Here is a 27751-nt window from a genome sequence, read left to right as displayed (position 1 = left end):
GCTCACAGAGCAGCATCACGTGTCACTGCTATGGGACACAGGGACAGTCCCCAACATCATGAGAAGAAAGATGGTGGCATGGGGCAATGACCACAGAGTGAAGTCTCAACACAATTCTGGAGAGAGAAGAGCTGATAAGACTCCGTATTACAGACAGCACAAATCTCATGCAAGATTCTCTGGATGGATTCCTCTCTGCTGTGCCTATCCGGGTATAAATCACAGTTTTATTTTGTCACCTCCATCCTGTGCTCGAACCAAGATATTGTCAATCCCTTATACTGAATTCATTCAACAAATATCTGAGCATATCATTCTCGGTGCTTGAGATAAACAGCAGAGAAAAAAGATTCCTGCCCTCACGGAGCTTTCATTCTAGCAGACACTTTCACTCTAGAGTGTGTTAGTTTGGTTAAACTCAAGCAATCTCCAAGTCCAAAATAGGTTTTACAAATCAGGCAACTGAAGGGATTAGAAGAACTCCTAATACTCGCCTTTTTTTTTTTTTAAACCCCAGGTGGGAAAAGAATTTACCTAGAATCCTGGGGGAAAGTAACTATTTGGTAACGTTAAAAGGAGTAGATTAAACCCATATACCGTGTAACACATGTAATTAAGCAGAGACAGACCTAGACTAGCAAGATGAGCCTTTGAGAACAGAATGAAAATCTGATCCCATTACTCTAAAAACCCAGAATCCCAGTGCTTACTTCTATTAGGTGTTCGAGCCTCCTTTGCCCTATGGAAAGATGCTGGAGGCAGATCACCTCTCCAGGCTTTGAAGACGGAGCCCCTAGCAATGGATTCTTTCTGTGCTGTTGAATGGACTTTAGGTCACAGCTAGTTTTATTCCACAAAACTACTACTCTTGATAGTCTACGAATGCCAAATGGAAGAGATGGATGAAACCGCAGCTCATATTCTGCCCTGTTTCCAGGGCAAATATGATGTATGTAACCAAGGCACATAGGAGAAAGTACATTATGCCCACAGCAGTGGTTAGATTCAAGTACCTGAGCGCGAACTGTGCAAGCAAAGCCCCACATAGCTTTATCGGGAGTGTTGTGTTCACGGCCACTTCTCATTTCAAAGGAGAAGGTGACTGTATCTCCTTCCACCTTAAAATTTAAGGGGGGGAAAATACACTTTAAAAACAAGACACATGACTTTCAAGAGAGCAATGAATTTCAGAGATTTACTTTCAAAAGGACCACAGCAATATTTCACTCCTTTTCTCAATCGCTTGCTTGACTCAAATTCCATCCCCTCTCATCTGGACACCAACCTTTCAGGTGTCTCTCCTGACCAGGTAGGTCTGGGGCGAGGCATCTGTGAAATGGGCCACAACTGCCCAATAGCAGGATCATAGTAAAGATTAAATCTTGAGCATAATTTCAATAAATTCCTCAGACTTCTATTCTTTCTGCCCTCCCCCTGTCCACTTCACCACCTCACTTGTCCTGGTAGGGCAGGCAAACGGCCCATATCTTGAAGAACACAGAGTGCTGGAAGACCTTGCTCTGTATTGCAGAACCAACACCACGAGGAAGAAACATAATGTAGGAAATGAAAGAACAATTGAAAGTGTCACGCTGATGGGGATTTGGATACATCCAGACTCTATGCCTAGACGTAACTTGCTGTCTGTGGCTGAATTAAAGAGGATATGTAATGCATTTGAGATCAAGGCTCCAAGACAGACTCTGGAGAGGTTTTCAGGTTTCAGTGGGCATTTCAATTCATACTCATATTCTAGGTAGATATGTTGTAGTTCTAGGGCCCCGATTACAAAGCACGACTGGTATCTCATCAATTTGAGGATGGATCATTAGTATTGCCCCAGAGGCCCAAATTCGTTTTGGAAAACACTGACTCCACATTTTTAAACTGCAATGGCCCTGTGGTTCTAGGATACCCATCACAGGAGAGGGCAGAGAAGAAGCAAGCTGGAAGAACTAGCAGGCCTTTTAAGGGACAGGGAAGGAAATGCTGTGAGCACTCAGTCCCTGGAGAATGGATCCTAGTTCTGGAGCAGACAGGGGTCTGAGGCCCTACAAGTTAAAGGATGGTCATTCTGAACGACGTAGTGAGTTTCCAGGCCTGGCAAGACAGCCCCCAGCTCAACAAAAGCACCCACGGACAATTTTTTTTTCTGGAATTGGAGTTAATACTCAGGCCCAGGGAATGGGAGTTCATTTTTCCTTTCTAGGAAGTGGATCTGACTGGATACCATACCTTCACCAAGTCTTTGGGCCAGCCAGTTCCTAAGACACTACGGCTGCCATATCCCAGTGTGTTGCCTCCATACTCAGCAACCTTCCTACTGTTTGTGTTAGGCCCCGCATATATCACCAACTTCAAAACAGAAAATATACTGTTAGACTGTAAAAGAAAAACAAAAACAACATCTACAAATAAAAAGGCTGCAAAAAAATGTTTGTTTAAAAACATATTTATAACCAGGCACTGGTGTCGTTATTATAGAACTAACATTCCCTGATTTTTAAGGTACAACTGATACTAGTTTGGGTACAACAACTCTTGCCACAATTTAATTGCCTAGGGAACCTCACGTTAACATAGTTCTACCCAGCTAGTATACATATGTTTCAAGTAGTTATTTTAATGCCAAGTAATGACATTTAACTCATTAATAACAGGTACAGTTTGTCCCCTTAAGTCCTCCCCCAAATTAATAAAGTGAGCAAATACAGATGGAAAGATGGTTATATCTAACACAACAAAATAAAGGCAAAAACAAAAGAACACATACATACACAAAAACCAAAAAGTCAATGAATGAGGATTTTTAAAAATGCAACAAATGGAAAATAAGCCATATATCTTTAGAATGTTGCTTAATGGTATAAAAAGAAAATGACACAAATTTAGGCCAGAAAGGGGGCTGCAGCTTCTTGGGTCAGTTTTCACATGTCAATACTTTTCTTCAATAAAGATTATTTATTTAAATCCAATTAACCAACTTTCTAATATGCAGGAGAAACATTTAAAGGTCATTTGGCATTCAAATACTTCCACTGGAAGAATGAGGCTCTGGGCTCTGTAAATACCAAATCCTGTCTTCGAACATGCACTCTGACCACCTCTGACTACCCAAGAGAGCTCAGTGTGGATCTAGAAGCTATGCTTCTAACCCTTGACATGTATCATGGAGTGCTCTCTTACCCTGTTGGACCTTTTGCTGACACCAACCGGGACCACTGGAAAAGTAAATGTTACTTTTATCTGTGGAGCACATCTCCCTGTGCCTCCACATTGAACACTGATGCCCATTGCAGGTGCTGGCTAGCATACGTCAGAAGATGCAAATTACTGGTTTTAAAGGAGAAACAAAATTACACCGACTGATATGCCAATCTCTCCATTTCTATTTTAAACAGTCATAGCACTTTAATGTAGGAAATGGGGGTAGCTGATGACAGGAACTATGAAGTAGGGCAGGCTGATGGCAGGAGATTTGTTCTCTGAAAGGCCTACCAAAGACCATTTTCTAAATTCTCTTGCCTCCAGCTAAAGTGAGTTTTGGAGGCAAACCTTAAACCCCTCTGGACACCTGGGAGTTTTCACTAACCTAAAAGATGATGGGAAAGAGGATTCTGTAATTTGCTCAGTGATGTGTCTCACCATCTCAGAGTATATACCATTAAGAAGTCCTTTATTTTTCACTTACAAATCTCCCCGGAAGGGATTTAAGATCTTTGCCCTTATACAGTTCACAGAGGAGACAACAGATAGCTAACAATCTACATAAATGTAGTCCTGTATATGTACAAAGCTATGCGATAATCCTTCAGCTGTTCTTGTATAAGGTTATGTGTCACAAGTTCATTCACCTTTCCTCCTGAGTTCAACATGGCAGTTTGCAATGCAACAATATAAACAGAAAAAAAGTATTACAACCCCTCAAATGTTTCCTTTCACTTAAAACTGTTAAGCCACTAGGTTGGAAACTACTCTTTTTCAAAATCTACATGGGCCCGGAGGTGCTGACAAGAAAAAATAACTCAAATAAAAATAAAACAGATCCTAGCACATTGAAACTCTTCTAAAAGGCCACCTTCTCCCAAAGAATACATGAGAAGCCCCAGAATTGGGCAGTAAGAACTTTCTAGATGAATGGACACCGCCTGTCTACAGGAATTCCAAGCACAGAAGGAAAGCAATAGGTAATCAGTAAGGAAAATTTCCTCTGACTCAGATCTAAACTTTTTGAAAGCTTACAAGAGTACACTTTCAACATGTCATGAAAATACGGTTCTTAAAACACAGAGCTGCTGGTTCTTTAATTCCCCAACCACTACCCTTCAAGGCATATCTTAAGAAAGTTCTCCAAAGAGACATCTGCAGACAGAAATAAGTCAAGAATGGTGACCAGGAGCAAAGAAAAATAAGAAGCATCTAAGAAATCAGCTTATTGGAGGTGGAGCCAGTACGAAGCCAGTCTTGCTTACTTTGTCATAGTCATATTGTGAAGAGCATCTGCTATCAAATCTAAGGTACAGGCAGCGAGCTCCTGGGATGTGGACAGTTTCTTTAAATTTATAGTTGTCTCTGACAGGGTGGACTGTTTCCACAGTCTTCCCAGCAGCCCATGGAGCAGGAATCTTTAAACCAGTGAGAAAGCCTGGCTCTTCCTTCTCTTCCAGCATCCTAAAACCAGACAAAGAGAAAGTGATTTAGCTTAGCAGCGAGGACAGGAAAAAGGAGACGTGCACATAGTAAAATATAAAAGGTTTAGAAATTTTGCTTTACTTTTCCATATCCTTGCGGCTTTTAAATGCTAGGAATCAGTGGCGATCAGAAACATTTTAAAAACTCCTATATTTAAGGCTCTTTTTTTCTTTTTTGTTGTTAGACAATGTATTTGCAATTTTCCCCCCTCTCTTTTCAAGAAGGAAAGCCTAATTCATATCCAGGAAAGGACCTCACCAACTCTCATTTCAAGTTACTCAGGAAGAAAAAAAAAATGCTACAAAGGACCCTTAAGATTGGTCACTTTCCAAATCCCACAGGATTAGTATCCTGCCCTATCAAGGTCCCTATTGTTGATATCAAAACGTCAATTGTTGAAAACTCCATGAATCTATGTGGCTAGTTTTTACTGTAATTTTTACTAAAGAAAAGTGCCTTCAAAGTCCTCTTATCTACTGTAATTAAACTCTCAAGGACTTCACAGCCCAAGGCTGTGGCATACAAACTCCTACAACCAACACTTAGCTGTTGTGGAATGAACTCTCTTTTTTCAGCTCTGCCCTAGCCAATATGGTGGCCACTTAGTCAAATGTGGCCATTTAAATTCAATCTGAATTAAATACAATTGAAAATTCAGTTTCTAGATCACATCAGCCACACTGATGGTCATCAGTAACAGCATGTAGCTATGGCAGATGGTACTGGACAACAAAGTTGCAGTTTCGTCACTGCACAAAGCTCAGCTGCATAGCACCCTGTTCCAGAGAAACGCAAAAAAATCGTTCCTTTCTGATCAGTGTTTTTAAAGACAGCTTTAAGTTTTATCAACATGTAATAAACTACACATATTTAAAGTGTACAACTTGGTAAGTTTGGACATATGTATATACTCAGGAAGTTTCCTCTTTCTTCTTGTAATCCACGCAATCACTTTTTGCTTTCTATCACTAGAAATTAGTTTGTATCTTCTGGAGTTTCATATATCTGGAATCATATAGTATGTACTTTCGGTGGGGCGGGGGATCTGGCTTCTTTCACTAAGCATAAGGATTCTGAGATTCACCCATGTTGTTGCATATATCAACTGTTCACTCCCTTTTATTGCGGAGTAGGACTCCATCATACGAATATACTGCAATTCGTTTAACCATTCACCTGACGACAGACATTTGGGTTTCTTGTCTTGGGCTACTCTAAGGCTGTTATGAGCCTTCGTATACAAGTCTTTGTAAGAACCTATGCTTTCTTCTCTCTTGTGTAAATACCCAGAAGTGGAATAGCTAGGTCGTGTGGTAGGTGTATGTTTAACTTTTCAAGAAACTGTCAAACTATTTGCCAAAGTCATAATAGTTTACATCTCCATCACTGGTATATGAGAATTTGTCAATCTTTAATCTCTTGATGTGTGGGCAATTTACTCTAACCCGGTCCTATAAATCTACAAAGCAGTTCTATAATTATCTGTAAAACGCTGACCCTAGAGTCTCTTTCTTTTTCCAGTTACATAATCCTTGCTAAAAATCAGTGTTGTGAAAGGAGAACTAGGCTTTCACCAGAAGAAAACAAGGCAGGGGTTCCTGCAAGGAAGCAGCATCTTTCACCTCTCATCGGGGAACAGCCTGCCCTTCTGGTCTGATGCACCACATGGGGAACAGCCCACCTCGGCAAAAACTGGACACTGGGTTTTAAGCAGCAAAGCCGTCTGAAACACAAAACCATCATCATGTCTTAAAGTGCTTACTGTCAGGTATCTGGATGGTACTAGAGCCAAATTTAGAATTCTCACTTAAGTCATCTTTTTACAATCCTCATCTGCCCTCCTTCACGAAGAAATGCTTTGCTACTTAGACCACTTAACACCATTTTATTTAATGCCGGAATGGCACATATCCTTTCTATTAGTCACCAATAGCTGGCAAGGACTCAGGAAACTGAATATAATGGTAGGATCTCAGTAGCATTGTAGCTTAGCATTTTTACAGGCACCCGGCAATCCACACCTGCTGTAAGACTGCACTAAGTAATTTAGTCAAACAGATATGTTTTCTAATAATCTAGTTTATTTTTATGACACAATATTTTTCTTCATTCCATTGTTATCTCCCTTGGCTTATGACAGACACAGTTATGTTTACTCGGCCTTCAATAAATGTACATGGCCGCAGCATGAAGTGGGTTGGCCGAAGAGCAGCTCACTTTGGCACAGCGAGGGTCATACCTGACTGGTGTAGAGCACCAGCTGCACTAGCTGAGGCATCAGGGCGTCGGCCATAGTCAGAGTCTGTAAATTTGGATGCATCAGCGAAGTCAGTAACACTGGAAGAAGGTGACCAAGCATAGTAGCCTTAGTTACTTGTTCCAAGCCTTTTAACCTATAAAAAGTTCAAGAAGACACACAGCTTAAGCAAAATCACGTGAAGAAGCAACCATCATCTTTCTCCAACAAATTCTCTTAAACTGCATTTCCTTGAACTGCTGAGCACTTACAGCTATAGCAATTCAGTCCACAAATTTCCCACCTTCTACCGCTGAGGGAGAGGACAGCCATCTAGTAATGGTTTCACCTTCAGCCCGTGGTTTTGCTAAAATAGTTTACACAGTGCATTTCATAGCACCTCTGAAGCACTTTATAAATGGCTTCTAGAATACAAACGGCTACTCTAGATAGTTACCACGTGCAAAGTTCCCTTGGCTCTGGCGCCACAGGTGCAGAGTCTCCGATAGGGAAAAGGTACCTGGCTACAACACAGATTTTTAATTTGTTTTTAAAATCACATGACCCCTCCCCTTTTTATTGAGATGTAATTGAGATATAAGGCTGTATAAATTTAAGGTGTATAATTATTTGACATATGTATACGTTGTAAAATGATTACCCAAAATCACATTCTTAATATCCCAAACCTCTGCTAGAAGAATTAAGATTTATGTGACTCACCCAAAGAAAGATGTGGGTTATATAAATTCTCCAAGACTACTTAGGGAACTGGGATTGGAACAAGAAACAGACCTCCCATCTCTCAGGCTCTCAGACCGTCCCTCCCCCCCAGACAAATCTGCGCTGTGTGCCAGCAGTGGGCTCCACCTGGTGTCTCATCAAGCCCCAGTGCAATGCCTGTCTGGGCTATACTGTCCCCGATTTCAACCTGGCCACCTACTCTCTGGGAATGGGCAAGAAACAGGGACATGGGGACAGACAGGCCTACAGGAGGAAAAATTACACTGCAGGGTTGTTTTGGATCAGTATCTCTAACATTAAAATCATCAATAAGCACAGATGTACAGCAAACCATAGCCGAAATTGTAATGGGGAGGACGAAGAAAGAGCTTTATTACTGGGAAAGAGAAGATTACCCTCTATGTAGGTCACTCCTGTATTTGCAGTAAAATCTTAAGACATCACGTCAGCATCATCTTTTGCACAGCAGTTAATTTTCCATATTACTAAGTCATCTCTGCCTCTCTAAAGTCCTTATCACAAGGGAACCCAGTACACGCGGTGCTGAGCCAGATAAGTGAAGGAAAGGCCAGTCTGGGAGCGATGATGGTGGCAGACCCAAATGTCAGCGATGAGGCTGAGCACCACAACCTCGCTGCCCCCTTAGACCATGGCTGTTAGCCCAGTCTCACCGAAAAGCACCATTAAAGAGTTCAATAACACTTGGCATTGAAACGCTTGCCGTTTCAACCTATTCTCACAAAAATCCCTCTATATTAAATGAACATTCGATGTTCTAAAAGATTTTGCTTTCATAAGCAAATTCTGCTTCCTGAAGGGCAGCGGGTCACAGCTCACAAGCCAGTTCCTCACCTCTGTTCACGATCAGCTAGGTCACTATTTATGAGGGCAGTCGTGACCTGCTGTAGCATTTCCAACACTTCATCACATCCAGTCAGGATTTGGGTGGCAAGAGCCAAAATACTGACCTTTAGCTCCTAGGTAGAAAATATCATAATATTATTTTTCAGCTTTGTGATGAGTGTACACTCACAATGACAACATGGAATGATGTATTTAATGATGCATTTCCAAATTAAACAATGAGGTGGCCAGAATAAGCCCAAAGCAGTAAGTTCCGCTAGAATGGCAAGTAGCAATTTGATCTGGGAGGCTAAGGTCTGGAGTGCTGACAGAAATACGCAGTATTTCACGGGGAGCACACCGAGTCCCTGGGAGAAAAGGCATTTCTCCCCTCCCCTCCAGCACAAGAGAGCTCCCGGTGGCCAGCCCAGAAACTGTCCAGGTGGAAGATTGCGTTGGGTGGTATGAGGATAGCTAAAGAGAAAAACAGAACAGTAAAAGGCGCATGTATAGGCGGTGAATAAAATGAGACAAAACACAACATTCTGAAACAGCACAAGTGACCTTTTTACTTAATGTTTTAAACCATTACACTTGAAAGCAGGCAAGTTAAAAATTCAGTTAAAGTAGGCAGTTACAGGCTATCAAACATTAAAAATAACTATTAGAGAGTTCATGGGCATACAAATACTAAATAATGTGTTAAGAAGTACTAGTTAAAATCACAGAAATATTTAGTTTACAATTATTTTCTATTAAAAAAAAATATGACCAACCTAACCCTTTAGGTGAAAACTGGGTTTTTAATTTTTCCCAGAAATACTGGACAACTCAGCCTCTTCTGCCACAAGTATTTCTCTCCATGGGCTAATGAAGAACTTATGGAATTTAGCTTTTCAAAGAGAAAACACTGGTTTTCATTATTGGACTTTCCTGGGGCCTTTCTTGGAATTATTAAGATGTTTTTATCATTTAAGAGAAAAGGAATTCTGAACTGACAGGCTAAACCACGGTTTAAGTCCCATGGATGCCATCAGCTGCCGCGTGCCGACTGTGGCACAGTGGGGGCATTTCCTGCTCTGACCCTCACAGAGCCTTACAAGGGAGACCTACTGCCCCTTTTCACTGATTAGGAAACTAAGGCAAGAGAAGTTAATCAGTAGTATCAGCAGTTGAAATGATTAATTCATGCACTTTTGCCTGTTTAAAAACTGACTATAGGGCGCCTGGGTGGCTCAGTTGGTTGAGCAACTGCCTTCGGCTCAGGTCATGATCCTGGAGTCCCGGGATCGAGTCCCACGTGGGTCTCCCTGCTCAGCAGGGAGTCTGCTTCTCCCTCTGACCCTCCCCCCTCTCATGTGCTCTCTCTCTCTCTCAAATAAATAAAATCTTAAAAAAAAAAAAAACTGACTATAATAAGATCAACTCATAAACAGGAACTAGCAAGGTTATGGGTTTCACAGTACACATGTGTAATGGAGTAAGAAAAGGGCAACTATAATGGCTTTTAGCTTTTTGGCGTCCTTAATTTTTCAGTGTGTTTTAGTCAACATTTTAAAGAAGAATCAAGTTCTTATTGATTTCTCTCATTCCCTAACAAAGAAGAAATTCTGAAGAACAATGCAAATAACAGCCTCCAGCATCTGTCAAAATTATAACATCCACTGCTATAAAAAAATCTTTGGATTGCTATAAATTGCAATGTGGGAACAAATTATTGAGTTTACACAGAAGCTAACTTAAAAATAATTACAGAGGATGAAATGAACTGTAGATTTAGAAATTATTCGATATAGAGGTTGTGAGAAAATTATCACCTTTTGGAAGTTATTTGAATGGAGAGAATATCATAAAGCAGCCACAATGTCAAAATTATTTCAAATGTTACACACCCAGATTTATTTTATCTATATATACATAAATTTCAGATGGATAGGAGATCACTTGTAAGTGCCATATTTTATAGTTCTTTAAAAAAGATGAAAATAAACGAGGCACAAAAAGATTGACAGAAGCACATGGATGACACACTATGAGAGTGTCACAAATACGGTAACTACTGTGCAATGACATAAAAACCTATGAAATGAGTGACCTAATATCACCTCTCACAAAAACATAAGCCACATGGTGAAATCTGACATCGTAATACACAGAGATTTAGCCAATTAAGCTGTGCTTTACACATTGGGTAGAAAGCATCGTTAGAAGAAAGCTTGGTGTTTACCTGTACCTTCAATGTCTCTCCCTGCAAGGAGTTGTCACTGTCATCATTCTCATCGGGTTTAATCAAAATAGTGTTACTGAGAAGGTGGTTCTGAACTGCCATCAGATAGCGCAGGCAGGAGGATGCAGCCTTTAATACAAATAAGGGCATTTAGATGATCTATACCCTACTGAAAGAAGGGGTCATGTAATCCTCATGTGTTTATAAGATTTGGACAAGGGAAACAAAAGAGAAAGTACAGAAAACAGACCAGGTTAGTTTCTCAGGTGACTTATTTCCACATGGCTTTTGATACGTCATTTGACACATTTACTGTAACTTTGTGCCTTCTGCTACAGAATTCACACTAATCACACAGATACTTACTTGAATTTGTCCCTCTTATTAATTCTTCTTCCCACCCTCTTCCTCTCTCATGCATCTCCACTAGAGAAGAGTCTACCCAAACCCTTAAGAGAATTTCTTGGCTCTTCTCAATTTGTGTAACAGTGATGCTTTAGAAAACAATGCTACATTAAAAATTAACAGGAGGGGAAATCCTATTTTAAACAAAATGAAAACATCCAAACTTAGTCAAACAATTTACTACATCAAGACATTTAAGCAGGAGGAATAGAGTCTTTAGACAAAGTATTCCAAGTGGATTCATTTGGTTCTGTATTTCCAGGAGAAACAGTCACCCACTGACTTTCATCAACTAAGGTTGCCTTGGAGAGTGTGTTACGGTCATGTATACATACACACCTCAATACGGTAACGTGAAAACAGGGACACATGATATAATTTTGCCTTCATTAAACACATTTTTACTTACAGGCACAGTTGAAAGGAGTTTTTGAAAATCCTCTTTAGAGACAGTTTGGCACTTGGTGATTAAGATACAGGATTCCCGTACAACAATCTTCAGAATGTAGTGTAAAAGTTCATCATTTAGTCTTTAAAATGCAGGAAAAATGTAACAGTAAGATACCGATGGTTTAATAATAAAAGGATAAATTGTATACAATTGGTACGAGATGACCAATAGAAGACACAAAATTAACTGGTTCTGTAAGTGAATCATCTTACTCAGTAATGATGCTAACAACTAGGTGTATTATCTAAATCAAACTTACAGAAACAAAATAGTACCCAAGCACCCAGTCCAAGTATTTCATAAACAGCAAAGAAAACCAGCACCTTCTCACCTTCCTAGTTCCCACCACACCCTTACTCTCCCTCATAGCCCAGCGATTTGAATGGCACCCTCCACCAAGATTTTTAAATAAGCTCCAACTCTTATTTCCACAAGAACCTTTCTGCAGGCCTAAGGTACTCTGGTGATAAAACTGAAAAATGCTATCATCGCTTCTTAGGGCAAGTGTGGGATTTATTATCTTTCAATTTATCTGTGATTTTGACTTAACATGCTAATTATCATCATATTACAGGAGACTAACATTGATCAAATATATTTAAATGTAAATTAATTACTGGGAAAGATACAAAGAGAAGACGAGCAGTCAACAGCATAACTGGTGTCACCTGTAATGCTCATCCTCCTCGCTGCCAAACCGGTTGTTTTGAAGTTGTTCAGCTAAATTGGTTAGAATCACATCCCGCAGCTGGGAGAGGCCGCTGTTTCTCTCTCCTGACACAGAACAAAGCTCCGTAAATGCCCCTGGTGATTACACTTAGAAAACTGAGGCTATTAAAACAAGTTTTGAAAGGAACAGACTGGTGACAATCTAGGGGCTCCAGGCACATGTACTCACACAAACAGCAGCAGCAAAAACATCACAGATCAGACTTTTTAAAACCAGTACATCCTGATCTAAGTGTAATTCACCTTTTCATACATCATAAAGTGTGATTTCTAATTCCTTAAGTTAATGTTGCTTTTAAAGGCAGAGTGTCTTTGACAGGGTGAACTTTGTTGCATTTGTTTAGTCTAACTTTAAAAAGTTGGGTTTTGGAGGAAACAAACTGACTTAGAAATCCCCAAGAAGTCATTATCTTTAACGTGCATTAAACATCTACCGTCAGGCACCTTCTGCTAAGCGGTGTGGATAGAAAAAGGTTTATAAAGCTTGAAGAGACATAGAACACAGTTTCTGCTCTCAGCCCAGTAGAAGCGTTAGCATATGTGCAGATACATTTTAAGAAGAATACTAACAGGTATGAAGAAAAGAAATATCTATTATCTTAATAGCCAGTGGTCTCCTTAGGGACAAAAAAAAGGGATGATTGTTCAAGGAGAATTCAAGGATAATTCTCACCTTCCGTTAAGACCAGCTTCAGTAAGTTATTGATTTCGGTTTCACCGGGGTATAAGATATTTAAACCAGAGCTGAAAGGACAGAAAAGTCAAAAAGCTTTTCAACAAATGTTCTAGAAAATCCAAATTCTAAATATTTTAATTCGTATTTATATTAAAGATGGCAGCGTGATTACATAAAACTCGGAGGGAAGCTTCATCACTGACAAAGTGGCTGAACCTAAATTCACTGTCACGATATAGCCCATTCACCTCTGTGATAAACAGGTTCTCCTTCTCTTGTCTACGAGTTACCAAAATAAGATCTTGTCTGAGGCTGGATATGGAACTGGTTAAAGAGAACTGAGCTATAAAAAGTCAATGTTGTTGAGCAGGTATATATCCAGATTGTGACCAAAAGCACATTTGAGAAGTGAAATTTCTAAATCTCAGCTTTTCCAAAAGGGCAAGGTGAAAAGCACTGCAAGTAGTGTCAGAACTGTTCTTTTTTTTTTAAATGAGGTTTGACATACAATAAAGTGCACATTTTTCAAGTGTAAGTATGACAAGTTTTGACATATGCATAGACCCATGAAACCATCACCACAATCAAGGGAGTGAACATACATTACCCTCAGAAGTTTCCTCATGACACCAGATTTAAATTACTGCCTTATTACTTAATACAGAAAGAGCCCCGAAGCATAATCGATTATGGAAGGGGGGGGGGAAACCCTCCCTCTCTGCTCACTCCCATCAGACAGTTCTTCTAGACCAAGCATTCAGTTCTCTCTTGATCACTAAATTATACTTGGTCACATTAAGGCTATATTCCTGGATAAAATTTAATTGCACTAAAAAAAAAAAGATTAAATGATAATAAACAAAAATGGCCCACAAATTCTGCCATCTTTTCTACCAAGGTTTTAAATAGAATTTAAAAGGCTAATATTGTTGAGCACTTTATATCAGGGTTTATCTTATTAAAATCTCATAAACTCTTAAAGTAGATGTTATTTTTATGTACACTTTACAGCTGAGGAAATGGAAGCCTTGAATCGAGCTTGTGAGCAGCAAAGACTAGAATCCAGGTCTGTTGGCTGTCCAAACATGCTTCTTTGCCACCTTGCCACACACTCTCCCTAAATGACAGGAACATCCACTTGCAAACCATCAAAAAATCCTCTCAACAGTTTTGCTTTTATTTTTCTTTCAAAATCCAAAAGGCAAGATGAAGAACGTAGTTACACACATGGCTTGGGGCCTCTGGGAGTGGGGCCACAAGCCTCTCTGGTTAAATTACTCCCTATTCACGAGGTCCTGACTGTGGGATGGGGTAAGAGACTTCTATGCTACTGAACTGCAGGAAAGATTACAATGCAGCACAGGAGAAGCATTTTGCAAAAACCATGAAGAAAATCATTTGCAGATTACCTGATGGCAAGACACACTTCCTTCTGAATTTCAGGGCAAATCTGATCTTTTGGTGCCATCAACAACTGCCAAAGCAGCAATCCAGACCGTCGAATGATGTCTCGATTCCTTTCAGTTTGTGGGCTGAAGAAAAATTTAAATACCACCTACGGAAACATAAGGGGTATATCTAAAAATGCTAATTCTACTAGGGATAAAATTATCCCTATGAAAAAAGCACATAGTAGATATTCTTATGAACAGATATCCGGGTGGATTTTTAACCACAATCTCCTCTATTGTATAATGGTATAATTATAGTAAATATTATATATATATATTAATTGCAATGAGCTACCTACAGCAATACTCCATTAACTGTAATGCAATGAATATAATTCTAATTCTAAGTACAGAATTAGAATGTGGTTAACATACGAGAAGGGAATATTATTAAACTTTTCTTCTGGTGGAAATTAGCTGACTGAAACCAAGTTTTGGGTTTCATTTTCTCTATGACCTTACTTCTGTCAGAACAGTTCATTTACCTGAAAGACAACGAGAATACAGCGTATGATACAGGTATCTCCGTTAACCATGGCCTTCTCCATAATGTCACAAATACTGCTAAGATGGTGTGCTTCAATTGGATGCTGCTTGCCCAAGACACTTGTGATTGGAAGATTGGGGTTGGTGGCAAGAAGATTGAGTTGGTGTATGCACATCGCACCAACGTGGTGCAATAACTGGTTTATAACCTCGTTTGTGGTTATAGCCTCTTCTAAAAAATGAAAAAAGAAACTGAGTGAGGAAAGACATCTCCACCCGTGGCCCCCCAAGGAACAGAACTCTGGTTTACAAAAGGAACAAGTGCACTAGGACAGATATATCTTGGCTCTCATCTCTTCCACTACTTCTGAAAAATCCTCTTCCCTGCCACTGAGTGCTGGGGTGAAAATGAACACAATAGGGAATTCCCATTTTTAAGGAGCTTAAGTAACCACTGAGAGAGCCCTTTCTGTATGCTGGACAATGGGCTAAATGCTTTACATGTATTACCTTACAACCCTGTTATAAGGTTAAGACTATTTTAGCCCCGTTTTGTAGAGGAGTAAATCAATGTCAGGTTAAGTAACTCGCCCTGGGTCACAGAGCTACTAAGCGTAGATCTGGGATTTGCATACAGGCCATGTCCGCTCAGAGCCCATGCTGGAACCAGTCTAGTAAAATCTATCTTCTATGGCTTCTCTATGATAGAACACCACCCCCATTGCATCCCCACCCCAGGTCCACAAATATCTCCTCCCACAGTACCTCACCATTTTTATCTCATTTAGTCACTACAACCTAGAGAGCCATCAGTTCAACCTTGAGGGTTCATGAGAATCCTCTTACATCATAATAACACTCCATGGATGGTCATGGGCATTCACGGAATGGAGGTGAAAATAATAGGCAAAATGCGAAATGCAAAAAACAACAACAACAAAACCCAAAAACCTGCTTTTCCTCTTAAACCAGCTGAAATGAACTGCCTTAAAGGAACAGGAAAGCAGGCGATCTGGGAGAGGCGGGTCTGGGTGGGGGGAACTTGGAATTGCAGAAGGACTGTGGGCACTGGAAGCTACGAGGAAAGGACTCGTGGAAAACCAAAGAGAAGGTAAACCTGGCCAAAAATGGACTTTTCAATTGTATGTTAACTGGAGGGCTAGGCTGGGTTCCACACTCTTCTGTGTCTTGAGTCCTTGCTTTTACAGTAATTTGGATTAGTACTATTCGTCCTCACCAAAGACTTTCTGAAAGCTAGTCTCTGGGACCTACCCAAATAAATGAGGTTTATTCCGAGTTAGACGGGAAGCCGCTGGAGGAGATGGAGCAGAGGAGGGACAGACCTGACTACGGAGACTGTAGAAGACTGTGGTTACTGTGCGAAAATGAGTGTACGGGGGCGGAGGAGGGCAACTATGGAGAAAGTAGGAAGGAAGACCAGGGAGTTGGCCCCCGTGATCATCTGCTAAAGCCGCCAATGCCTCGGTGAGAGCTGTAGCAGCACAGTGGGAAATGGTTGGACTGGGGATCTATCTTGAGGATCGGGGCTGACAGGATTGGCTGATGTCCATTTGGATGAGAACTGTGAGAGAAAGACTCCTAGAGAACTCTATAATTTTGTGGCTTAAGCGTATGAAGGAACTGTGATCCCTATACTAGCTTACTGGGGATTCACCAGGTAGAGATTTGGAGAAGGGGAAAAACGGGAGTTTTGTTCTTGACAAGTTGAAGATTCCTATTAGATACCTGAGTAGAGGTGAATATATAATCTAGAGATTAAGCAAGAAGCTTGGAGAGAATAATTAGGGAGGCACTAATATACAGTTGACCTTTTTTTTAAAGTTTATTTATTTATTTATTTATTTGTGAGTGAGAAAGCACGCAGGCGAAGGAGAAGGAAAAGGACAGGCAGACTGCCTGCTGAGCGCAGAGCCCAACACGGGGCTCGATCTCAGGACCCCAAGATCATGACCTGAGCCGAAACCAAGAATCAGACATCTAAGTGACTGAGCCACCCAGGCGCCCCTGCTGTTTCTTTATCCCCCAACAGCCTTATCGAGATAGAATTTAAGATAAAATTCACCCATTCTAAGTGCACAATTCAATGATTTTTAGTAAATCTACACATATACCAAAATCAGGAATGAAAGTAGAGAAGTTACTACCGACCTTATAAAAATTTTAATAGTATGAGCAACTTTATACCAACAAATAAGAAAACTTAGATGAAATGGACAAATTTCTAGAAAGACACAAATTACCAAACTAACTCAAGAATAAAGAAATCTGATAACTGCATAGTCTCAAAGTATCACCTCCCTCAAAACATTACTGTGGTGATTAACATATGTCCACAAGTTCTGTGATGCTTTTCCTTCCAGGAGGTGGAGTTTAATTCCCTTTCCCATAAGCGTGGGCTTAATGACTAGCTTCTAGTTGGAAAGGGAAAAAATAGTAACTTTGAAGAAAGCTGGCATTTAAACCAAGTGATCGATTTTTTTTTTTTAAGATTTTATTTTTAAGTAATCTCTACACCCAAGGTGGGGCTCGAACTCACAACTCTGATGCCAAGAGTTGCACGCTCCACTGACTGAGCCAGCCAGGCGCCCCAAACCAAGTGATCAATTTTAATAATAAATCATGTTGATATCACGTGCCCTGTGATAGGATGTAATGAGAAAAGCACTTCACCTCTGCGGTATTCCTCCCTAAAATCTAAAACCTCAGTTCAAAATGAGAAAACATCAGGGGCGCCTGACTGGCTCAGTTGGTTAAACATCAGCCTTTGGCTCAGGTCATGATCCTGGGGTCCTGGGATTAAGCCCCGCATCGGGCTCTCTGCTCAGTTGGGGGGGGGGGTCTGCTTCTCCCTCTGCCCCTACCCCTTGCTCATGCTCTCTTTCTCTCAAATAAATCTAAAAAAAAAGAGAGAGAGAGAGAAAACATCAGATAAACCCAAACTGAAGGACATTCTACAAAATGTAGAGTACTGACCAGTACTCCACAAGAGTGTCCTTTTCTGCTATTCAAATAGGATGACTCTATCTACATCCATGTTGCAGATTTATTTCTCCCACCGTGTTAAATCTGCTGCTGAGCTGCTCTTTGCAGTCACTGAACTTTTCAAATCCAGAATTTCTAACTGGTTCTTTTTTCAAAAATTTATTTGTTGAAATTCTCTATTTTTTTTAAGTCATAGTCATCATACTTGCATCTTTTCAATGGAGTTTCCTTTAGATCTTTCAATATATATATAAAAGTTGCTATAGTTTTCATCTACATCGGAGTTTTGCCTGCTACTGACTTCTGTTTGGTTTGGGTTTTTTTCAATTCTTCTTTCTACTTTGTTACTTTCTTTCATCTGTGTACTTTCATTTTTTTTTTTTTTTTATTTTTAAGCCTGTTTCCTAGGGATCATCTAGTCTGAGTCAAAGTCTGTGCTCAAATACCCTGAGCCAAGTAAGTATGCCCCTCTGGCTGGGTCTTTGTGTTTTGGGGTAGCACACCAAGGGTCACACGCTTTAAACTGTGCCCTGGATTTTACTTTCTGTGAGACCCTCTCACATCTCCACACGTATGTGTAGGCTCCTGCTCAGCCAGGTCTGTGTGAACCACCTAGGCTGGACCCTCTCCAGCTTCTTCTACACAGATGGACAGGTAGCTAACCAAGACCCTCTGTAGCTTCCTCACTACCCGGAGCTCATGTGTAAATCTCTGGCTAGTCTGCTGGTCCTCTGCCCGCCCTAAATCACGACCACAGCCTCAGGTGAGCAGCTCAGGCAAGCTAGGCCACCAGTCTTCTCTGTTGGTTTGCCACTCAGACTGGTACTGTTACTGACATTGTTGCTGGGCAGGAATTTTTTCCATGTATTGCTTCAAATCAGGTCAGCCCCCTCTGGAAGCAAAGCTGCTGGTTTACATGATCTGCCCTACCCTGGTGGGAATATTGCACTGACCAAGCTTAAGGTGGGAGACAGGAGCATCCTCAGCTAAGAGTACAACAGACTTCCACTGTTTTTACCCAAAGTTCAGTGGTCTTTAAGAATATTCACTATTCAACTTGGTGTATGTCCTTGGTCAGTTTCCAGAGCCTAGAAATAGTTGTCTTTGGTAATCACGTCCATTTTATCATTGCTTTATGGGGAAAGGATTTGCTCCTCCATACCACTACAGCTGACTTTGAAAGCCACGAAATTTTAATAGTAACTTAAGGGGCGCCTGGGTGGCTCAGTTGTTAAGCGTCTGCCTTTGGCTCAGGTCATGATCCCAGGGTCCTGGGATCGAGCCCCGCATCGGGCTTCCTGCTCCGCGGGAAGTCTGCTTCTCCCTCTCCTACTCCCCTGCTTATGTTCCCTCTCTCACTGTGTCTCTCTCTGTCAAATAAATAAATCCTTTAAAAAAAAATAGTAACTTAAGAAATACAGATCCTTTACTGGTTATTCTAATTTTAAATTTGTATATAAATAAGTTATCAATGCAAAACATTAAAATGGCAAATGATCCCATGGCAAGTACAAATAAAGAATCAACTTTTGCACCAAAGTTCTGACAATTTCAGAGTGACATTAACAGTTTTCTCTAAAACAGTCTCAAGTCCTCTATTATTTACATATTTATTTAATCATAAAACAATCTGGCAGGGCACCTGGGTGGCTCAGTTAGTTAAGCATCTGCCTTCGGCTCAGGTCATGATCCCAGGACCCTGGGATCGAGTCCCACACTAGGCTCCCTGCTCAGTGGGGAGCCTGCTTCTCCCTCTGCTCCTCCCCCTGATCATGCTCTCTCTCTTAAATAACTAAACAAAAAAATCTTAAGAAAACTAAAATAAACCAATCAGGCAACAAGGATGTTAGGTTTCAAGTTCAAAGTGGGAAAGCTGCAGACACATTTTGTTGCTTGGGCTATGTGTGTTTTCTCATATTTCATGACGGAAAAAATCTATTCCTGTAAGACCATGAGTATACCTCACCTTTGGGCTCAGTGATGATGTGGCTGACTCCAAGTCTCTGACAAACATAATGGAAGGCCTGGTTCCCTGGATTACACCACTGATCAATATAATCATTTGAGCACGTCCAAAGCATGTTGTTCATTGTATCATAACAGGCGCCTGCAAAAAAAGCACACTTCATTCAACTGCCACGTCATCATCTGCCTATATACATATTCCTCCAAAGCACGGCTAAAGAACGGAAGGGCAACTCTCTCCGCTGCTGACAATCCACGTCCCTATTCCCATATATTTATCTGGCAAAGCATTAGATTGGGGCTCAGCAAGAAGGTAGGACTCAATTTCTACTTTAACTCCTGTGTGAGAATGGAATAGGTCTCATGGAATAGACAGTTCTTAGTAACTAACTTATTTGTGACCCTTTTAATTCCCAAAACGATTTAAGTGGCTTAACCCAAAACACAGGTATTAACAGGAGTAGTGAACATTAACACACAGCAAAAGCCTTAGTAACCAAGCCCAAAACTTAAAGATGAGCTTCCTAGGAGCCAAGGCAAAGAGAAAATCCAATATATTGCATAATGTTCATTTCCTAACAATAAGAAGCATACCAATGCCTCATGGGAAATAAACCTCTTCATAGCATGAACTTTGAGAAGAATTTGCTACAGGCATCATCATACAACCTAATGGACAGTATCTTCAATAGCAATTTATGCAGAGGAATGTCACCCATGGGTGTTTCTTATTTTGATCCTTAGAATTAAACAGTAGCATCAAAAAATTATTTCTTACAAGAAAAAGGAATTGGCAAGATTTTTTGAGAGAAATTGCTAAAAGTTTGAATTTTCTAAGGAAAAGTGGGCATTTCTTACCCAATCCTGGTACAAGAGCACCACGCCCCAACGAGCTTCCAGCAGCATCTATGAGATCGGCACGACTTGTAAACTGACCATCAGAAATATTATACACCAAGCTAGAGGCAAGGACTTTGGAAACAAATAGTAAGCTGTTTAATAAGCCTCACAATGATAGTCTACTTTTCAAATTTTAAACTTTAAGCTCTTAACAAGACTTTCATAAAAATCACACCTTTTTTGTTGTCTGTTGGTGCTAACAATGAGGAGATAGAATACAAACATAAGAACACAAAAAAAGGGGGCAAATGGGTGGCTTAGTCAGTTAAGCACCCAACTTGGGTTGTAACCTCGGGGTTGCGGGATCAAGCCCTCTGTCAGGTTCCACTCTCAGCGGGGAATCTGCTTCTCTCTCTCTCCCCCTCTGCCCTTCCCCCCTGCTTGCGTGGTCTCTCAAATAAATAGATAAATAAATCTTAAAAAAAAACACACACACACACAAAAACAGTCACAAATGTCCTCCTAAAGAGTGAGCCCTATTTTTCAAAATGGTTTTAAAATGTCAACTTTTGCTGGGTACCTGAGTGGCTCAGTCAGTTGAGCGTCTGACTCTTGATTTCGGCTCAGGTCATTATCTCAGGGTTGTGAGACTGAACCCTGCGTCGGGCTCTGTGCTCAGCAAGCAGTCTGCTTGAGATTCTCTCTCCCTCTAACTCTCCCCCCACACTCACACTCTCTCAAATAAATAAAATCTTAAAAAAAAATAAATAAAATGGCAACTTTTGCATGTATTTTCAATATAGATTATCATTGCAAGAGGAATTATGATCACTAACATCACTACGTAATACCATTTACAAGAAAACTTTATATATAGTTGCTGCTCAATAAAGATTAATGGACACTCAAACACAGCTAGGTTGCTGTCCTTTGAAGCACTACTCTAAAACTAGGGGGACACTGGCCTTTTCCCTTAACACAGGATAGTGCAGTGATAACAAGCATGGGCTCTAGGCTTCTGGGTTTGAATTCCAGTTCTACCACTTTTGTGTGACCCTGGAAAATGTACTGAACCTCTGTTTCCTCATATACACAGTGGAGATAATAGAAGTACCTACCTTATATTGTTATTGTGAAGATTAACTAAGTTAAAACATTTCTACAGGAACTGCACCAGCACATATGTACTATTTTTATTTCCCCACTTTCAAACATAAAATTCTAGCACTGTCTCTAGAGTTCCTTTTTCTTATTCCCATCCCCTTTGTAATCCAGGTCCTCATCAGGCCTGATCCAAGCCATCATCTAAACTGTACTTTCAGGACACCTGGGTGGCTCAGTCGGGTAAGCGTCTGCCTTTAGCTCAGATCATGATCCTAGGGTCCTGGGATCGAGTCCTGCATTGGGCTCCCTGCTCACTGGGGAGCCTGCTTCTCCCTCTGCCTGCCACTAACCCTGCTTGTGCTGACAAATAAAATAAAATCTTTTAAAAAAACAAAAAACTGTCTTTTTCTAAAACTTTCCACTGTGCCAACCCGCCCACCAACAAACGATCCTCCCAAATCTCTTTTTCATTGTGTTTGCCATGTCCCCAACTTGGCCACGTATATGCATAATACCTGTTTTTCATGACTTAAACTCAAGACCTCAGGATATATCTCCTTTCTACCCCCCTCTGCAATGACCCTCTTTGTCAGATTCTGCAGCACTTCGTCTGCTCCCCACGGTTCAGGTGGTGATACAGCATTGCACATTATTTTCTACTTGTTTCACACACAGACATTTCTCCCGACCAGACTAGGAGCTCCTCGAGGCAAGCACCACTTGCACTTACTGAGTAGCCTTGACAGCGACCAATATGAAACAGGACACAGAAGAAATTTAAGCATTTACTGATTTGTTGGCCTAAAATAGAATCACTATGTATGCTATAGCCTCATGAAAAAATAGCACCGTGAAGGCCTGCTTTAAACAAATGGGGCCAATTTCAACTGAGTGACAAAGCCATGCCAGGGAGACTAAAAAGAGCTTAATAAGACTAATGGTAAATAAACAAATAACCCAATTTAAAAACAGACAAAGGATTTGAATAGATACTTTTCCAAAGGAGACATACAAATGGCCAATAAGCACAAGAAAAGATGTTCAACATCATCTGTCATTAGGGAAATGCAAATCAAAACCACAGATGAAATACCACTTCATACCCACTAGGATGGCTATAATTTTAAAAAGCAGAAAATAAATGTCACTGAGGATGTAGAGAAATTGGAACCCTTTTATGTTGCTGATGAGAACGTAAAATGGTGCAGCCACTTTGGAAAACAGTTTGGCAATCCCTCCAAAGGGTAAACATATAGCTACCATATGACCAGAATTTTACCACTACGTACATACACAAGAGAAGTGAACACGTGCCTACACAAAAACTTGTACATGAATATTCATAGCAGTATTACTCAAAATAGCCAGAAAGTAGAAACAATCCAAATGTCAACAAAATGGGGTATTCCATGCAATGGAATATAACTCAGCCATAAAAAGGAATGAAGTAATGATTCCTGTTACCAAATGGATGAACCTTAAAAACATTAAAAAAAAAAAAAAAGCCAGTTACAAAAGCACATATATTATATGTAATCCCATAAATATGAGAAGTCCAAGGATAAACCCATACAGACAGAAGTAGATGGGTGGATGCCAGGGGCTGGGGTGAGGGGGAAGGAGGAGGAGTGACTGCTAATGGGTATGGGAGGGAGGTTCCTTTTTGAAGTGATGGAAAATGTTCTAGAATTAGATAACGGTGATGGTTCCATTTATATATATTTATATATATTTAAATATATTTATTCTGAATATACTAAAACCCACTAACTGTAGACTTAAAAGGTGTGGATTTTATGGTACATAAGTTATATCTCAATAAAGCTAGTGTTAAAAAAAGAGACTAACAGTAAATTTGTTATCATTTATTCAAGGGCTAAAGGGACATCCTGGTCACGTGAATTGTTAGAGAAAACAAGCTGTTGAGAAAAAGTCCAACCAATTTGATTCTAAAGGCAGAGCATTGAGTTGTTATGAGTATCTAAATCCCAAACACATGCAATGTGTTGAATGTACTTGAAATGGCCTAAAGGTTGATATTAGATACATGATGTTGCATAAACTGCTGAGGTCAAATTTATATCTTCAGGCTTAGAGTACAAATTTAAAAGGCTACATGTGAAATATAGTCCTTTAATGGGATAACTGTAAATTATTTTGAAAGGACAGACTATGAAAATATTGGGAATGAAAACAAAGATTTTAAAAACATTTTAATTTTGTGTGTCTAAACAAATTTCAAGGAAAAACACAAAAAAGTGTTTACCATATATGAAAGGAACAATTGGGGTTTTGCTATTTCTTAGAAATACTCTAACATAACTTTATTGCATATGATCACCAAACAATGGTGTGAGATACTATTTTCCTTGTATTCTTTGCAGGTGGGTAAACCGAGGCTCAGAGGGGTCAAATGATGTCCCTAAGGTAAGAAGGCTAGAAAATGGCAATGTAAAAGAAATTTTTTTTTCTTTTTTTAAGATTTTAAGTAATCTCTACACCCAATGTGGGGCTCCAATTCACAACCCCAAAAGTCACACACTCTACCAACTGAGCTAGCCAGATGCCCTGAAACATTTTTTTGACTCTTGATTTTGATTCTACGTTTTATTCCATTTAATTATTTGTCTACTCTGAAGCCAAAATCACAATGCTTTAATTACTATAATATGCCTCCCTCTTTTATAAAATCATACGTATACTTAATTAACATTTATTTCCAAATTAGACCTTTTTTGCTTCACATTTTATGTGTCCTAAAATGGAGGCATTTCACATACTTATTTAATAGCTCTGGAATTCTATTCATAGTGGGTCGAACTCTTGCTGTGTCATCAGTAAATAATGTGGCAAGAGTATTTTATTTCCTAAAATTGTCTTGAACGCATTATGTCTAGTAATTTTTACAGGAAAATTATAGTTTTAATTCCTCCTAACCTATGTTGCTAAGTTTTGTTGTTTTCAATGAGCTACTGCAAACAACTTTAACAGAGGAAGTTTAACATCATTAATAGAAAAGTCTCAAATTGCAAAGTTAGAAACAAATTGGGCAAAGTGCTACAAATAAAATACACTTACTTTTTAGAGACGACAAACCACTTGTTCCACCAAAAAGAGAACGAGTGGCAGAGCTGCCTGATCCCCCTGGAGGTGGGACCAGCATCACCAAGTATGTGCCACACGTATAGATGGGCGTCTTCCGAAGCATTTTCAGAGGTAGCCCACAGCTAGTATTTGCTGGTGAAAGGGATGAAAATGGTGGTAAGTATTTGACACCAGATTAATTTGATTGCCAAAACAGATTACAGTATAGTGAAGGGGCCCCTATTCAAACAAGGATATGCCCAGATTCAGAAAATACAGCAAGAATTGGTAAACTAAGGAGAAATAAGTAGCCTGGCCCCAAGCCCTGTTTCATGAGCTGAACATTTCTTAAAGATGTTCCCAATACTCGATATTCCTTTACATCTCAAAACTTCTCTCAAAAGAATGAATCCTCACATGGACTAGATTTCAGAATGAAAGAAGAATTCTACAGTTTGTGTTTCCCAAAACTGCACTCCAACAGACATCTTTTCATTTTATACAGAATAAATTCTTAACAGGTTGGGCTTATAACATTCATTACAAACAGCTCTGAACACAAAATCAGCCAGAAATTTCAACCTATAACTAATTAATGAAAACAAAAGCTTTCACAATATAACAGAATAATTTTATACCTGCATGATTTATGATAATCCCTTATATATGTTATATACTTATATATATAATTTATATAAAATATATAATATATATATTTAGGGTCAGTGACATAAACTATCATTAAATAATTATTATTTCTAATCAAGAGGTATAAAATGCACTCTAATCTCTCTTCCTCACTGGCAGATCTGAAAATGCAAATTTAAGGATTTCCTACATATTACTCTAGTGAGGACTGATAATGGCAACAGAAGGTCAATCGGAATGCTTTACCTAGGAAGCTGTCAGGGTATAAAACAGAACTGCCCAGATAGATGTAAAATTGTCTTTAGATGGTTTAGATAAGAAAAATGAGAAAAGTGTAACCTAATCTGTCTGATATTTGTTTTGAATGCCTGTGCTTCTAAACAGCTCCCCTTAAAACTCCACATCCTCAACAAGTATATTCTTCATTCAGGCCATAAATTCAGGGGCATACATTTCCACAGGTAAGAAACCCAAAAGGGGCAATGACTGGAAAATTAGCAACTTTGTGAGCATAACATTTTCAACAAGATGTTTTAATAGACATCACATTAAAAAAACATGGTAACAGGTATTAGTTTATCCCGGAAAACATTCTAGACCCTTTGAACGCTGAATCGTCAAAAGTCACTTAGTCTAATAACTGGCGAATTTTTATGCAGCAACATCATGTTACTGAATGTGCAGAGAATGTATATAAAACTACGAGCTCACATGCTTCGAATACAGTATCAGTTTTCACAGGGTTCTAAATATACCCTTGCCTTTTGAGCTCTCTTTCTGATTTCACCTATATTTTTCCTTCTCCAACAAAGATTCCTTTAGTACTTCTATTGTTCAGGGTAGGATTTAGTTTTCTCCCAAGGGATAAACCCAGATCAAGCCTTCAGCTTGTCAGGAAGCTGTTTATTTTCGTAAAAGGACCATCCTCTACAAAGTATTTCTACCATTCAAATTATCCATATACCCAAGTTAGCACAATTATTAATAATTTCCTCACTTATATTTGATATAATAGAGACCCATAAAAATAAAATTCTATCCTTAAGTTCTAATATGAATAAGTATTTAATTTGATAGCCTCACAACAAATTAATCACAAATATTTTCTCTTCCCAACATTTCAGTATATGAAAGGATTAAAGCATAAAACTGCATTAAATTCATCAAACATCTATTAATTCAGATGCATTTTTCTATATGGCATATTTTCTAGCCTTATCTTTTACTACAGTTCATGATTTGTTGTAGAGTCACATAGTTGGTGTAATCTGCAAACTCATCAAGAAGAACGGTTCTTAACCTTTTTTTGGTCATAGATGGCCTTGAAAGTCTGGTGAAAATCAGGATGGATACACTTAAGATGTATAAAGCTTTGGGGAGTATGGTCATGAGCCTCTTAAGGGTTTATCTCAGTGAGAACTCTTGCTTTCAAAGTACAGAACAGCATGTCTGGTAGGCTACCTTTTATTTAAAAAAGGAAAATAAGAACACATAAATTTGTCTTTAATTGTGTTTGCATAAAGAAATTCTGTAAGGTTAAATAAAAACTAATAAATATAATTACCTATAGGAGGCAGTGTGGGGGCAAAATGTATAATATGCCAAGATGTGAGAGTAAAATTTCTTTGTACGTACGTTTTTACATTGTTTCTACTTTCAAACTCTGTAAATGCATTACCTATTTTAAAATATTAAAGTGCAAATACTAATTGATAAATTCTAGAAAAAGCAACCTCCATTGTGGAAGGTTTGCCTCTCATTTGCTTGGTCAAGATTGTATTTAGTGAAGACAATGCTAAACATGAATTTTTTACATTTATGAAGCATATGCTAAACATGAAATCAATTTACATTAATAATGATATGGTATTTACAGTTAAAGACAGAGCTGTTTTGAATTATTATAGATTCATGCCAGTTCATGTCTATAGCCAACATGTATTGGTTTGGAATTTTAAAAAAAGGATGACCAGGAGATAAAAAAGGTGAACTATGTATAAAGGCAAGTGCTTTGTATGGCACACCATAAGCACTCAATAAAAAGTACTGCCTGAGGGGCGCCTGCCCGGCTCAGTCAGAGGAGCATGCGCTCTTGGTCTTGGAGTTGTGCGTTCAAGCCCCACATTGGGTGTAGAGATTACTAAAAATAAATAAACTTAAAAAAAAA

General features: G+C 39.4%; 1 protein-coding gene across 6 annotated transcripts in view; it reads right to left on the bottom strand.

Moving 5' to 3' along the window:
* Positions 1–27751, bottom strand: part of HECTD4 (HECT domain E3 ubiquitin protein ligase 4) — a 183527-nt gene that overhangs the window by 78242 nt on the left and 77534 nt on the right. For 3 of the 6 annotated variants that reach the window (XM_028116433.2, XM_028116435.2, XM_028116436.2), the window contains exons 9-23: positions 24931–25089; positions 20767–20880; positions 19910–20050; positions 14940–15172; positions 14413–14558; positions 13001–13071; positions 12267–12372; positions 11557–11677; positions 10743–10871; positions 8525–8649; positions 6932–7085; positions 6315–6415; positions 4473–4671; positions 2236–2382; positions 1014–1118 (exon numbers count right to left, since the gene is read on the bottom strand). In XM_028116433.2, the coding sequence (XP_027972234.2) occupies positions 1014–1118; positions 2236–2382; positions 4473–4671; positions 6315–6415; positions 6932–7085; positions 8525–8649; positions 10743–10871; positions 11557–11677; positions 12267–12372; positions 13001–13071; positions 14413–14558; positions 14940–15172; positions 19910–20050; positions 20767–20880; positions 24931–25089 (2051 nt within the window). The remainder of the gene's footprint in view (positions 1–1013; positions 1119–2235; positions 2383–4472; positions 4672–6314; positions 6416–6931; positions 7086–8524; positions 8650–10742; positions 10872–11556; positions 11678–12266; positions 12373–13000; positions 13072–14412; positions 14559–14939; positions 15173–19909; positions 20051–20766; positions 20881–24930; positions 25090–27751) is intronic. The other 3 variants (XM_028116434.2, XM_028116439.2, XM_028116437.2) reach the window with 2 other exon arrangements.

Source organism: Eumetopias jubatus, unplaced genomic scaffold, assembly GCF_037043125.1.
Source record: "Eumetopias jubatus isolate StellerSeaLion01/CBP00866 unplaced genomic scaffold, mEumJub1_p1.0 scaffold_16, whole genome shotgun sequence".
NCBI classification, from domain to species: Eukaryota; Metazoa; Chordata; class Mammalia; order Carnivora; family Otariidae; genus Eumetopias; species Eumetopias jubatus.
The sequence above is the reverse complement of the archived record's forward strand: the minus strand, read 5'-3'. Positions and strand labels throughout refer to the sequence as shown.